Source organism: Vespa crabro, chromosome 4 (genome assembly GCF_910589235.1).
Source record: "Vespa crabro chromosome 4, iyVesCrab1.2, whole genome shotgun sequence".
Taxonomy (NCBI): domain Eukaryota; kingdom Metazoa; phylum Arthropoda; class Insecta; order Hymenoptera; family Vespidae; genus Vespa; species Vespa crabro.
The window spans coordinates 4,216,843-4,233,012 of record NC_060958.1 but is presented as its reverse complement, the minus strand read 5'-3'; the positions used below and the strand labels follow the sequence as shown (position 1 = coordinate 4,233,012).

Here is a 16,170-nt window from a genome sequence, read left to right as displayed (position 1 = left end):
TCTCCCTCTCTCTCTCTCTCTCTCTCCCTCTCTCTCTCTCTCTCTTTCCCTCTAAGTACAAGAGTTCGTGCGTTAAAGGCATCACGCATTCGATTCGTTTATGGGAATGAAAGTCCGAGGATCTATTGAACATAAGTATACTTCGCGTCCACTTGCTTTTTTTTCACGTTTCTGCGTCGACGGTGGAGACGAGATCGATTCGTTGTATTCGAAGAGGAAGCGAGAGAGAAAGAGAAAGAGATAGATCGATAGATAGATAGATAGATAGATAGATAGATAGATAGATAGATAGATAGATAGATAGATACATAGAGAGAGAGAAAGAGAGAGAGAGAGAGAAAAGAGAAAGATCGTAAAACGGATGTCGGGATTACGTACGGTGCCTGACTCCAACGACGATAAGTGCCATTATTCTGCAACGTCACGAGGAAGTTCGAGATCGATACGATCGATAGACACGCCAAGTGAAAGAAAGAAAGAAAGAGAAAGAGAAGAAAAAAATAAAGAAACTCTCCTTGAAATGAGAAGAAAAAAAAAATGAAAATAGAGAAAAAAGAATAATAATAATTTCAATCGATCCTCTCCACCTTTTATACTCTGATCGTGAGTAACGTAAAATCTCGATCTTAACCTAGCGAATGATAATTGAATCGAATCAATGGCGAAAACGTCAGAATGATCGAAAGATTAAATCGAAGAACGTCAATCATATCGATTCATTCGTAACTATACGTTTAATATTCGCGGGACATTAAAATGTGGTCTCGCGTACACGCTCGAATCAATTAACGAAACGGTTATATACCGGTCACGCGAAACTACATCGATTATTATTCCAACAACTGCTTCATTGGTCTATCCATAGAAGATAGTAAGTATAAGAATAGCGCGAGCGAAGAGAGCTTCACCTTACGCATTACAATGACCATATCTACAAACGTGTCATAGAAAGGAACGTCGTCCTCGAACGCATGCCAATAATTCCTTTTCAAAGTCTTTTTCGTTCGTTCGTTCGAGAGAAAGAGAGAGAGAGTATGATAATACTCGCTGGATCTTTGCAAGGGATGATAAAGATGTCGATAACGAAGACGAAACGCTTTTTGCAGGCGACAATGACGAGGAAACTCGAGGACGGAATACCGAGTGCAGAATTGCATTTACGGTAGCTTTCTCGGAACTTCTCTTTAGTGACATTAACTTACTCAGCGTTTTCAAACAGCTCTTAAAAAAAAGATATAGAAAGAGAGAGAGAGAGAGAGAGAGAGAGAGAGAGAGAGAGAGAGAGAGAGAGAGAGAGAGAGAGAGAGAGAAGAGAAAACAAAGAAAAGAGGTCCGAGTTTTATTAATATCTTCTTAGACCTTAGTGATGATATCATTGAAAGGACACGGAGATAAAGGATAAAAATCTTTCTTTAATTGTAAGATAAAAGAGAAAGAAAGAAAAAGAAAGAGAGAAAGAGAGAGAGAGAGAGAGAGAGAGAGAAAGAAAGAGAGTCAATACTTACGCTTTTGCTGTGGCTTGTACTATGATGTGAGTGATGCGTGTCCAATTTCATATTAGCGCAGCGATTGAGCGCATGTAAACGCCGAAAGAGACTTTGCAATGAGTCCGCCTCGAGAAAGGGATGATCCTTTGCCACTCCCGTCACATCGATCGGGAATTGATAGTCTGTAAAATAAGAACGAAATATATTTTGATTAAGTTAATGCTTGTTACTGCAGTTCGAAAATTATTTCTTTTCTTTTCTTTTCTTTTATTTTTTTGCCTTTCATCAAATATTTTTTTCAATTGCATAAAATATCTAACGTACGTACTAATTGAAATACTTTCTTTTTATTCGATGTAAATAAATTCAATAAAAAAAAACTATGACTTCGGACAAACAAATATAAAATTTAAGAATGATTTCAACGATTGCGCAAATCTTCTCGAATATTTTTTTTTTTAATTTTTTGTTCTAATTCGAGGATTGATGTCGAAGAAACAAAAAGATCCCTCCCTTTCCCCTCCCCCTTCATCCACATATATTATGCGCTGATGACGCAAACGAAGTTAAAACGAATCGCTCGGGAAGAATTCGTTTCCTTCTTTTATTTTTTATTTTTCTTCGTAGAAGTTGCTCTTCTCTATGTGTCTCTACAGATGTTAGTAAAAGTTCGGACGGTTTGTGTCACAACTTGCGCAACGATGACCTAGATTTCCTGAACCAGATCTGGTAAGATCCATGATCTCTGTCCGGGATCCTGGATCGATCGACATCGGGAATCAAAGTAGAACGATTCACGCACGATTCTACGAACTTGTCGCATATTTACGAGATACATACGTTCTCTCATTGCTTATTGTTATTATTGTTATTTCGTTGCATAACGAGAAATAACGTAGATAATTAATCATTTACTAACTACCATATCAGTGATACGAAATATTTCGTTAATTTTCATTAGGTATATCATAAGTTTCATAATTCCATTTACATTATTAATTAAATTTAAACAACCCTGTAGGAAAGATCAATAATTTAGCTGTGTGCGCGTGATAATGAGATGCGAATTAATCTCGTAATTTGTTTAGTCGGTTTATATGATAAAGAAATAAAAAAAAAAAGAGAAAAAGAAAAGAAACTGAAAAGCAAATAAGAAAGAAATAGAAGATTTAGATCGTGTATCATTCGCTGAATTAATTATTACAATAAAAATATGATATCAACTATTTCTGTTATTTGATACAGCTCGTAACGGGCTTAATTAAAATACATTCGATCGTTCGTAGGGTAACACATATGTTTTAAGTTTACGCACGCGATGAGAATAAATCGCTTTATGGCGATTATCGATGTAATTTGATAAAGGATAAATGGAGTTGATTTTCTTATAACAGCTAATGATCCTTTTTCGAGAGCAAGCATACTCAACCAAGCATAATTCTGCTAATACATGACAAACGAAGCACATTCTCTTTTTCTCTCTTTCTCTCTTTCTCTTTCTCTCTTTCTCTCTTTCTCTCTTTCTCTTTCCCTTTCTATCTTTCTCTGCCTCTCCGTCTTCCTCACCCTCTCTTTCTGTTTAAACATTTAATTGTAATTATAACAAAAAGCTTCTCTAACAAATCACAATTTTTATCGTAACTTTGATGTATCAGCATTAACGATCCTCGATTAAGCTCATTTCCTGGACGTGCTAATTACTACCGGATAGATCGTCTACCTCTTCGCTCAAGCTCGTCTAACGAGTCAATTATCGTCTGTGATCTCCAAAGCCACGCTTTGCTCTTCTGTAAAACTATCGAAATAGTACCGAGATTATTGAAAAAGAATGAAAATGTAAAAGCTTAATAGAAAAATTAAAGAAAAATATTACGTATAGATTATATATCATACAATTTGTTTATATCGATATATAAAGAAATTAAATTATATCGATGTATAAAGAAATTAAAACGAACATTATAGATCGTTTTATATATCAAAAGAATGAAACGGGTTAGCATTAAGAGAAATCAAACAAGAAGCAGTCATGGAATAATTACACGCTCGATGCTATCGTTCTCGCCATCAGTGCTTCTTATCTCGTTATCAGTGCATGTATATATACATACCTTGGACCGTTCGTCGATCCCAAGAATCGTGTTTTATCTCGCAAAGTGACTTCGCGCGTAATGTCCGGTCAGAGAACGTGTGCGTGTGTTCCTATCGATTCTTAATAAACGATATACACTCGATCAAATGCTCGCATGTAATCGTACTTTATTTATATCGCATACATTGAGAGTAGGGTTCAACTAGGTCAATTAGCTACTATTCATAGTGATATTTGCGAACGTCGATATAGTTGGGCTAACGAGAATTATGATCTTACTACATTCAGCAGGAACTCTCTCTCTCTCTCTCTCTCTCTCTCTCTCTCTTTCTTCACCCATCCACCCACCCATCCATCATCCATCCATCCATCCATCCAATCATCCAACTAACCATCCATCCATTCATCCATCCATCCAACCATCCATCCATCCAACCATCCATCCATCCATCCATCTCATAAACTGTATGACGTTCTCTCTATCTCTTTCTAAAACCGGTGCAACTACCATAAGAACCGGTGTACGTTTATAAGTCTGCAACACCAACCTCAGTCGAGGCGGACGATGGCAGAAGGACGTTCGATTTTCTCGCATGATCTTGCCAATCGAACGATCTTGTATGTCTATTTTGCGAGAAGATACCCTGAACGTGAAGAAAGAGACAAAGAAATAATTTAAAGTGTTCTCGTTAATCGACTATCGTCACGAATTAATAGATATACCAAGAATATGATAAAGAATAGAACTGTCCGAGAACCGTACAAAAGCAAATTCCCATTTCTTTTATTCATACAAAGTCGACCAACTGACCATAATTTACTTCTTATTTATACGATGGACGCCGTCAAAGAACGATCAGCTGTTCGCTTTACCCTGCGGTTAGGGTAAACCCTGTTATTCATCGTTTCACTCTCGCCATATTCCTCATTTCCTAGTTTCAACATCTGGGTCGGATTTTGCGATGTACCAGCTGCGTTACATGCCAGGCATGTTTATGGGGACTTTAATTTTCCACTTATACCTCAGGCTAACCGTCGACAACGACGACGATGATGACGACGACGAGGAGTCAAATTAAATATACACATTTTATACGTCCGTTCTGTACACGTATAAGTTTTATTCACATAAATAGATGATCATGTGCATTTGAAATTAACAGTTGGTATAACAGTTCAATAAGTCTCATATAACAACTGTCGACGATATAATTTTAACCAAAGATCATATCGCGTTTCCTCAATGATATTTCATCAATTTTTCGATTTCCTATTTGAAAATTCTTACATGGTGAGAATACGATCGAGACTGACATCGATTCTAATAAAACTATCTCAGTGATTCTATCCGATCGATCGAATATCATCAAGGCTCAAGTGTTTTTCGCAGTAACGAGAATCTTTCCTCGAAGATCGAGAGAGAGAGAGAGAGAGAGAGAGAGAGAGAGAGAGAACGAGAGCGAGAGAGAGAGAGACAGAGAGAGAGAGAGAGAGAGAGAGAGAGAGAGAGAGAGGGGAAGCTCGCGTGCAAGCACACGTGATCGCTCGATCTCGCACGATACATCGCGATCGAATCGCGATCTGATTGCTACTACCTCCTCTGTCTCCTTCTCTTCCTCCTCACCCATCTTTTTCTTTTAACAATGTTGTTTCTTACCAACTAGATCATGTTATTTCGAACGATCGACAAATTGACCGTTACAATGTAAAATCGAAGCCTGACATTGGGCTTAGATTCTCTATTTCCTTTTTGTTCTTTTTTTTTTTGTTTTTTTTGTTCTCCTTTAATACCAAATCTAGATTGTTAAAAGTGAAAGAAATCACATTTAATTCGCGAATAGTCAAAACGATCAATGTTTGCTTTCGATTCCCCAATGAGAACAGATTCGAAAGTGCTCGTACAGACTTGTAAAATCGTGAGTTTAGTCTCTTTACGAGTATTTTTACGAGTTACTCCCAAACGATCTCTATAATATAGGAGATAATCTCTCTCTCTCACTCTCTCTCTCTCTTTTTCTCTCCCTCTCTCATTCTCGCATTCGTAATAACTATTGTACGGAGAAACAGAGTTACCTCGAAACAGCTGATCGTTATTGCAACGATGGAGTCATGACTCTCCCCGACGCTCGTAGAATATTCATGTATGTAGGTATATAAAGCATGCATGCAGTGAGTATCGAAAAAGTTAACGGGGGTATAATGTTCGCCGGTCGAACGATTTCAGGGGGTATAAAGATCGCGAACTTACGTTCGACGTAACAATGATCGCTCGCTCGGGCACAAAGAGAAACGTAACGCGAAACGTCTCGACTGCTCGTATATCCTTCGTCTAAAAAGAAATCATATTTCACGGGACGGCAATTCGTAAACAACGATCCAATGTAATAACGTTGTTTGCGAAGAATGCACGTAATTCGATTACGAAGCTTTCTCGGGACTACGTTTTAAAAAAAAAAAAAAGAACGAATGAGACAGAGAGAGAAAGAGAGAGAGAGAGAGAGAGAGAGAGAGAGAGAAAGAGAGAGAAAGAGAGAGAAAGAGAGCGAGAGAGAGAAAAAGAGAGACCGTTATAAAGTCATCCATTACGAGTCCGAGTGTGAGAGGTAGAACGATTTTAATCGAGATTTCTCTCTGTCGTACTTATTTACACATGTACGCACCACAAATACGCACGCACAATTCCGGCTGGTGCAATTCCCCGCGAATCTTTACGAGCCGTGCCCAATACCGCCAATAAATCCGCGTAGGATTGCTTTTAACGCGAATACGCCCAAAATTTTTCATACGAACGAGATATATATGTATATACATATATATATACATATATATATATATATATGTATGTGAAGATATATGTAAATATAAGTATATAGGTAGAGAGACTTGCGCGAAAGACGGTGCCAAGACTTGATCACAGCATGCATCGTGAATTTCGATATAAGCAAAGCTTTTACATAACGGTCGTGACAGCATCGAACTTGCCACCTGTGCGTATCGTTATTATGAAAGAAGGAATATATATATATATATGACTACATGTAAAAAAGAAAGAGGGAGAGGGAGAGAAAGACGTATCTTTTTTCGGATCGATATTACACTTTCGGAAAAATCGAGAAAAATCGTTCTATCTTTCTCTTCTTTTCCTTTTTTTTTCTTCTATATTTACAACTTACACGATTCATTGATATTTAATTCAAGAAAGAATGAATTATACGTAGGTGAGTGTTCAATTCTCATTCGTCGCTCGAACGTACCTTATCAAGCGAGCTTTATTTCGGTAAAAAAAAACACATTGATAAGAACGTAGATAAGAATCGACATACGTTTTCACGGTAAATTCACGTTTCTCTTATTGTTTTCTTTTCCTTTTTATGTTCACATCCGGTGAAATGAGAGATCGATGATAAGTGGCGTTCGTCTTTTACGATTTTTCTTTTCTCATTTACATTTTATTAAAAGAGAAATATACTCAAGGGGTTTCTCACTTATTTACGTACTTATGTACATACGTATGTACCTATCGAAAGTACTTAGTTACATACGTATCGATAAAAGATCGTTCATTTTCTTTTTCCGTTATCGGCACTTGACTATTTACCTTTCATGTTTCCGCTCCAACACTGTCGACACATTCGTTAGCGGCGACGTTTGTATATTATATATTTTTCCTTCCGTAACGTTGTCCCTTTTTCCTCCTCTGGAGATCCTAATCCCGCACCTTCCCCCACCCTCACCTTTTCTCTCCCTCTTTCTCCTTCTAATAACAGAGGACACCAAAAGACTTCCTCCACTTTCCCTTCGTGTAGAGACTACGAACGAACGTGAAAAACTCTTGGTCGATCATGGCTTCCACATATCATCATCATCATCATCATCGTCATCATCGTCGTCATCATCGTCGTCGGCGTTCGAAACTCGTGCCCACGCGATCTCGTTTATCCTCGTGGAAAGCGTGGACTTCGTTGATTGCCGGCGATTATTATCGGCTGGGTAAACGTCATTGATTCGCGAATATTAAATCGCGTTTTCCACACTGCACCGATATTCTTATGACTATCGCAAAATTTCCTTCATTTATTTTTGTTTTTGTTGTTTTGTTTTCTTTCTTTTTTGTTTTTTTTTTAACCACGAAATTAATACAAAACACTAGATGTATATAAGATCATTATAACGAATCAGCATGATAAATTATTTACTTCTTGTAATTATCTTTTCTCGATTTTCGTAGAAACAGAAATATAAATATGATAAACTGTATTACATACATATGTATCATTCCAATTCTTTCACTGATTCTGATCTCACTGAAAGTATGATCGTGAATAAGGAAGATAAAAAATTCAATAACAAAAAAAAATATAAGTAAATAAAAAAATAGATGAAGAAGAAAAGAAGCAATAAAATAGAAACGGAAAAGAGGAACCGCGAGAGAACACAACGCGACACGTTCTCTCAAACGCGCTCACTCTCGAATACGTACATATATACTATCATACGTGGAAAGAGACAGAGCGAATCGTGCGATCTCTTGCGTCACACAACGACTTACTCCTTCACCGGTTGCCACTCGACTAGCGGTCGTAGGAGCAAACAGCTTGTATAGAAAGAAGCTTGGGGCCACGAAGGAACCGCACACTGAGGAAGCGCGTGCTGAAGTGGTGGGGTTGCTTGCCTTGGGGGGGGAGAAGAGATAGAAAGAGAAAAATACAGAGAGAGAGAGAGAGAGAAAGAGAGAAAGAAAGAATGGACACAGTCAGTAGTGGTGGTACTTCGAGTTCTATGTCGTTATGTCTGTGTATACGTATAAATGTCGAGTGGTGGGAGAAACGATATATCTTGACATACGTATGCGCTCGAAACTAAGGGAAGGATGCAACATAGAGACGGCAGAGAGAGAGGGAAAACTGATGCGTTTCACGGGTGCATGCCCTGTATCCGAGCATACACAGCAGCGTCTTACATCGCGAACGAATCCTCTTAGCATATGAGCCTGAATTTAACTTTTTCTCGTTGATTTTATTCATCTTTTTTTAGTCAATCTTTCATCGATAGTTTGCTCTTCTATTATTCCCATATCATATCTCTCCGATATCATCCTTCCCAAGAATATTTAATTTAAACGTATGTACTACTGTTCTTATCTCTTTAAAAATTCTTTTCTTTATTTTTCTTTTTTTTTTCTTTAATACAGAGGATCATCTTTTTTTATTATTATCTAAAACTTTTTCATTCGTCATCCTTGTTCTTACATCGTATAATTGTATTGTGATATACCTGATATATGATAATAAAGAAATCTTTTATTATTGTTTAACGATAAAATAATTGTCTCGCGAATTTAATTATCGAATAGATTAAAGTGGACACGACGTTCGAACTGAAATATGATAATAAGACGAGTCGAAAACGTTAATAAAATCGAGTCGAAAGAACGTAAGTACCTACCGAAACCGTTTACTTGTTTCTCTTCATTCGTGAGACTAATTGTAGGCTACCTACAGGGTGGTCGAGACAAAGAGGCTGCTCTTCCCGGAAAGTGTATGTTTTGTGTTCGAAGTCGTGTGGCCTTTGTGCAGTCGGCGCAATTACTGGAGTAAGAGAGAGTGAAAGAGAGAGAGAGGGAGAGAAAGAGAGAGAGAGAGAGAAAGAAAGAGAGAGAGAGAGAAAGAGAGAGAGAGAGAGAGAGAGAGAGAGAGAGAGAGAGAGAAGTGGTGTCGACTAAACGAAACGGGAGTTAGTTCGGGGTTTATCCAGGTGTGCTTTACTCCCACGAGTTGTGAACTTGGCTAACCCCCAACAGATGTGTCAAGGACCCTTTGGTTCGTCGACACGAACATAATACATACATATATACACATATACGTATCTACGTACACACGTGTCACGTGTATATACGTGATAGGTACGCCTCGCTTCGGCCATTTTTGGCACGAGACCAAAGCTTTAGATGGGTTCGACTGACAATTTACATCAGAAGAGAAACACGAATCGAGCGAGAAATCGTTCGTCGATTCGGTCAATGCGATCTTATTTGTGATGGTATCTCAAGTGACTTACTCATCCGCAGTAAGTATTTTTACTTATCTAATAAAGCATGTACGAGTTTAATCAATTGTTATTTTCTTTGCAAAACCCCATATACTCTTGTCTCTATCTAATCCCTCGAAATCCCTTAAAAGAGAACCTTGTAAAACGTTGGATTCGCTTTCAAAGTCAGAAGAGTTTTCATAATTTTCCAAGAACATCTACTTCGAAACGTGTCTTCGAACATCACAGAGTATTTCCCAGACTAAAAGTGACAGTGTTTTCAAATTACGCGACTCTGAGACACGTTGGTTTGGGAAAAGAATAAGACAATAAGCTACACTCTCGTTTTCACGGCGATGAAATATCCACGATTCTCGGAAGCTAGGAGTCGAAGACCCTTTACATTTTCGGATAGAAACGCACTGTCGTGCACTTTGGCCAAGCTCCAAGTCCGTAGAAGGCCGAAGCCGGAGAAATCTTCGTAAGATCGGAATCCCGAGGGTGTGTCTCCTTAGCGGCTCCACCACGACGACTGTTACTTCGCTTTTGCGAAATTCTAGCGAGGAGTTTTGGATCGTCGAAGAGAAGAAACGATGTTTGCCTGTGAGATACTTAAGAAGATCACGAGAAAGCACCGATTTTACCGCGAAGATGACAGTCCACTGGGTAACTATAAACTCTATCTCTTTCCTGCTTTGATCGAAACGGGAATAAGAGAGAGGGAGAGAGATACATGCCTTGGTACCATGTTCGATTTTACCAAGAATGACATAACTTACCGGGACTTATTTCGGGAAGACAAATAAGTCGAAGACAAACGCCTCGAAAACTATTTGAAGCGTTGCTCCGAATATTTCCGAGACTAGGAAGCCGATTTTACCTTGTACGATGTTCTTCCTTCGTCTATCTATTCAAGAGGCGTCTATAACCTATCCTCCTGATGTCGAAATTATTCGAAATCAGTTTACGTAAATAAGTCCTTTCACGCTCCTGCTATTATTCCATTCAATTGTATTCGGACCTTGATAAAGGGTTACCCTGTTTGGGTTGGGCCGTTTTACTGTTTCTTTCGGTCTTTCCTTTTATCCTTCTTTACATTTTTCTCTAACACGGGGGAGACCGAAGGCCACTCCTACACACTGAGTTTAAACTCATCAGGATCTCTCTTTCTCTTTCTCTTTCTCTCTCTCTCTCTCTCTCTCTCTCTCTTTGTTTGGTTGTCTGATGAAAAATCGATGAAGACTAAGAGATAAAAAAGAAAAAAAAAAAAGAAGAAAAACGACCGATTTCTAATCATTGAAACGGTGGCGCCGACGATGACGGTAACTCTTTCTTGTAAATTTTGAACAATGGACCATATGGTATCCTTTCAATTGACATTACAAGCGGCAGCTTTCGGTGGTGACACGAGCGGAATAACGATGACAAAATATAATGAGGATTAAAAAGAAAGACCGAAAAACAAAGAGAGGAAGAGAGAGAGAGAGAGAGAGAGAGAGAGAGAGAGAGAGAGAGAGAGAAAGAGGCGGAGGGGAAAAGTATTAGATCTTTCCTTTTCTTTTTTTTTAAGCCATGAAATCTACAGTATCATTAATTAAAAAAGAAAAAAAGAAAAAAGACAAGTAATCTAACGATCTGTTCGCGAGGAAAGCGTGACACAAAGGGTTAACCGCTCATAAATAGCGTCCTCGCTCGCCAACACGAAGAAAATGTGTTTCATGACGCGTGACTAAATCACCAACGCTCCGCTACTTATGCCCCGTCTATTTCGCGTTTCTGTTTTATAGGTGAGAAGCATTAACGACAAGAGAAGATAAGACCGAACAAATCTATCACAATATTCTATAGAATTTTTGTATTCTTAAAGGGAAAGCTTTCTGAATTTGTATACATTAAAGATAGTTAGATAAATAGATAGATAGATAGATAGATAAATAGATAGACAGGTAGGTAGGTAAGTAGGTAGATGGAAAATATAAAAGATCGTAAAATTTCATATCTTCTTGGAAAGATAGTTCTCCCATTAGCTCGACGAGACTAAGCAATTCATTAGGACAAATTTAGTAGGTTTCCCTTACCTCCTTCTCACCACACCAGTCTTTTTTCAACTTTTTCTTCCTTCTATCTCTGTTTCTCTTTCTTATCCTTCCTCTCAGTTTCGTACCAGTTCGACTGCGTTAGAGAACCGTCCTTCTCAGTATATTTAAGCTCCATGATGCTTTTCGCTTCTTTTTCTTTTTCATTTTTATTTCTCCTCTTTTTCGCGACCACTCCAATGTCACCGCTCGAAATAAACTCCCTTCGTTGCTCCGTAGAAGTTGCACGCGAGACGAAACGTGTCGTTTCTCTTAGTTTGTTTCTCTCTCTCTCTTTCTCTCTCTCTTTCTCTTTTTCTTTCATCATCCTAAGCAAGGATTTAAGAATTAGAAATATTAATGATAGAGGATTATCGAAGAAAATAATAAAAGTTCGATTTATTCGTGTAATCTCTTGAAGTACCGATATATTCCATATATTGGAGATTTATTTAACTGCATCATCTAAAGTTAGCAAAAAAAGAAAGAAAAGAAAAAACTAATTGTAAAATAGAGAAAAAGAAAAGAGAAAGAGAGACGGTGGAAGTTGAGACAAAAAAAAAACATGATAAAAAGAAAATCTTCTAAATGTAAGACTAGTAAACGATAAGAATTGACGTTCAAGGATGCTATCTAATCAACGAAGACGAGCCACCATTGGCCTACAATCTCGACTACGTTTGAAAGGGCACGCAGACCCTCGACTAAGCTTCCAGATGCAAGAGAGCGTGTATTTTCAGATTGGATTTATCCAACATTCTTCTGAAAAACGGACGGATGAATCGCTCACGTATATCTAATTTATCTCCTTTTAATTTCACCTCTCATCGGCAGATAATTCATTGATTTTTTCTTTCTTTTAATTTTATGAACGATGTACCTCGATTTTGTTCTTATTTCTTTTTTCGTTTTCAAGATCAAGACATGTCAAATACGTCAGACAGAAAAAAAATGGACATACTAAGCTATCGTTTGCTCTCTTCTCGATAACTTCTTCTGACGTCAAACGGTGAATCTTTCAAGCGAAACTATTGGAAGTTAAATATTTTCACGCCTAGATTTCGTTAAAAATCTCGAATAGATATGCTTGTTTCTCGTTTACTCGTCTTAAGAATCATAATTCTCTCTTTCTCTATCTCTCACTTTCGTATGTACTTACTTAGATACAATCGTGTATATATAAACATGTAGGAATTATGATAACGTATTCTACTTGGGTAAGTAAACATCCATTAAAAGTTTAAGGAAAAACAATTCCTTAAGAAAGGAAAAACTTGATGAAAAAAGTCATCCCCAACTTCATAGCTATCTATCCTCCAATGGAAAGATCAACGAACGCGAAAAGATTACGTCGACCGTAAGGGCATACTTACTCGGCCGCATCTTTCAGATAAAGCCAACAAAAAGGTTGACGATCTTTTTCTCTCAATGATGAATTTCCATGCGCTTGCAGTAAAGAAAAATAAGAATAATAATAAGAAGAATAACGGAGAGCGATGCGTAGACTCGACGCTATGTCACCGCGAAATAACGCGTAATGCAGCTGCATAAATTAACGCGAGAGAGAGAAAGAGAGAAAGAAGGAGATACACATACACACACACACACACACACACACACACACACACACATATATATATATATGAGAGAGAAAGATGCCGCGAGAAGAAAGATTGAGCCGCCTTAAACGCCGGCAAAGTATCCGGACGCTCGCGAATAAATCGCCGCCATCGCCCACCGGCTCGAATTTGCATTTTCGCCGCGCTCCAAACGAATAATTTATCTCGCCGAGATTACTTTGTCATGGGGCGCAAGAACGCGGTCGAAACGGGGAAAGAGTGTTACAGCAAAGAAAGAAAGAAAGAGAGAGAGAGAGAGAGAGAGAGAGAGAGAGAGAGAGAGAGAGAAACAGACAGGAAAATTATTCGCGAAGGATCAAAAAGGGGATGGAAGAGTCTCTCTCAGAGCTACGAGAATGGCTTAATCAGCTTAAGGCATACTGTACACGCACCTTCGTGCAGGAAGGTACGATTAATTTATTTCTCAAGTGAGACCATACCCGCGAGTAGAACTCGCGGAAGGATTCCCGATGGATTCTTCATTTTAATCTTCCTTTTTTTTATTTTCTTTTTCTTTCTTTCTTTTTTTCTTCTTTCTTTCTTTTTCTTTCGAAAAAATATCTCGTTCCACCGACGACTTGTGTACGTGTGCGCTTTAGTTTAACAAAATGGAATTATTATAATGACGATAACGTAGAAATAATATTCGAAGTTAATTGATTTCAACCGGTTTACGGGAAAATATTCTTGCAGATTAGAGCGATGTTAAGTGTTTATAGTTATCAAGAAAGTAATGTTATGTTTTGATTGGATCAATTGTTTTTAATTGGTTATATATTGTGTGTAACGATGAAGAAATATTTACTTTGACGTATATATAAAACTCTTGCAGTGTTGTTTTTTCTTTTTTTCCTTTTTTTAAAATCGAGAGAACGTTTGGGTTTGGAAACGATTCGAAAATAAAACGTTACCGTCGGCAACAGCGACGTTGCTTTGATTTAATGTCACAAGAATTAGGTTAATGGATTCGTTTTTTTCACAATTTTTTAGAAATCACAAGTTCCCTCCGTTAGAAATATACCTAAGATATTTGGAAATATCATAATCGTTAAAAGATAAACCAAAAATTAGAGATATTATCAAATCTTTAAAACGATTGATCGTTCTAATTTCCTGACAACAACGTCTATTGCATTTCGAAAGTATCGCAAAAGGGAAACGTGACGATGGACAGAGGTTCGAAATGTCGGCGCCATATTTTCGATAGAACTCGAAGGATGACTAATAATTGTCGATTTGTAGAAGCCTCTACTACGTGCCATCTTAAACTCGGCTTATGCCGACCATATGTTTCGTTATTTAATATATCGCAGTGTGTGAGCTGTAACGAAACTGACTTTGAAACGAAAATGAACGGAGACATTTGAAATGAGATTTAAAAAAAGAAAGAAAAAATGAAAAACGCAGTAGATTCGACAGAATTCCACTTAGTGCAAATAAAAGAAAGTAAAAACGATAATTGCATTATTGTACCTTGAATAATATACAATATCGTTTCTGTGAAAATAATGTTTCAGGAAAAAATTTGATTTCTTTGTCGGAAATTTGAATCGATTACAATTGAAAGTGGAACAACAGATTGTTCCATCTGAAGGACACACTTTTGCTGTTTAAAATAAAACAGATCGGAACGATGCATGCTTGTAATAACAATCATCGCGTTATGAGAATCGGATATCAAAGGAAATTCACATTTAAGAGAACGACAAAGAGAGAAATGTAGAAAAACCTTCACCTAATTGATTTGTATATGTCTACATCTTTCGAAAACGAAAATGTTATAGGTCGGAAAACTAGGTCGAATAGTTCCATTCAGGTAGAAACAAATTAGTTTAAATGATCGATTGGTAATTTTGATAATCAAAAGTTAACATAAAACAATTTATGGAAAGTCGTTTCTTTTCTTTGCGTGAGAAATAAGAACTATTTTTTTTTAAACTGTTACATTCCTTCGAGTCGAGTAATTAAGACGAGAAAAAAGAAAACGATAAAGATAATGAAAGAAAGAGAGAGAGAGAGAGAGAGAGAGAGAGATAGAGAGGGAGAGAGAGATAGAGAGAGAGAGAAGATGAAAATTCATTTCGAACAGCGGTATTCAACGCAGCTGCGATGACTTTAAAGCAATTCCAAGTAAGAGACAGACTGTCTAGATAGTAGAAACACTACTATCTCTCTCTCTCTCTCTCTCTCTCTCTCTCTTCCTTTTTCTCTCTCTCTTCCTTTCTCTCTTTCTTTCTTTTTCTCTTTCTCTCTTTCTCTTTTATATAGTCTGAGAAGAAGAAAATTGACAAAGGTAAACGTCGCGGTTTCGTACTGAACTAGGGAAGAATCAACGATGTGAATAAGGAAAGAAAGTACGACAGAGATAGACAGAAGATCTCTCTCTCTCTCTCTCTCTCCCTCTCTCTTTCCCTTTCATACTCTCGAAAGATCCAAGAAGATTTCCTGGCACTATTCCCGGGGCCAACGCCAGCTGAAAGAAGCGGAAAGAGTCCGCACGTGCTTCCGACAGTCGACGATTTCGTGAATCGTGACTTTTGCCACGACGACGACAACGACGAAGAAGAAGACGACGACGAGGAGAAGCAAAAGCCACATTTAATTTTAGTACAGCCGATCAAAATTATCTTGGCAACTCTCTCGGTAAACCTTTCGGTCCCTATAAATTTATCAGATGGGAGCATGGATTGGATGACGACGGCCACCTGACGAAGTCTTGTGATTTTTCTGGCGTCTCGATGTCTTCCCAAACGAGAATCAAAATTTCTGAACGATGCGATAAGCGTAGTTCATCTCAGATTGAATTTCACGCGTCGACCATGAAATTTCATAAAAGACAAGTCTACACTCTCGTCTCGAAGAGAGATCGT

At 37.8% G+C, this 16,170-nt stretch overlaps 1 protein-coding gene across 7 annotated transcripts in view; it reads right to left on the bottom strand.

The window, feature by feature from the left end:
• LOC124423671 overlaps positions 1-16,170 on the bottom strand; it is a 162,138-nt gene that overhangs the window by 11,567 nt on the left and 134,401 nt on the right. For all 7 annotated transcript variants that reach the window (XM_046961681.1, XM_046961682.1, XM_046961680.1 and 4 more), the window contains one exon: positions 1,506-1,669. In XM_046961681.1, the coding sequence (XP_046817637.1) occupies positions 1,506-1,669 (164 nt within the window). The remainder of the gene's footprint in view (positions 1-1,505; positions 1,670-16,170) is intronic.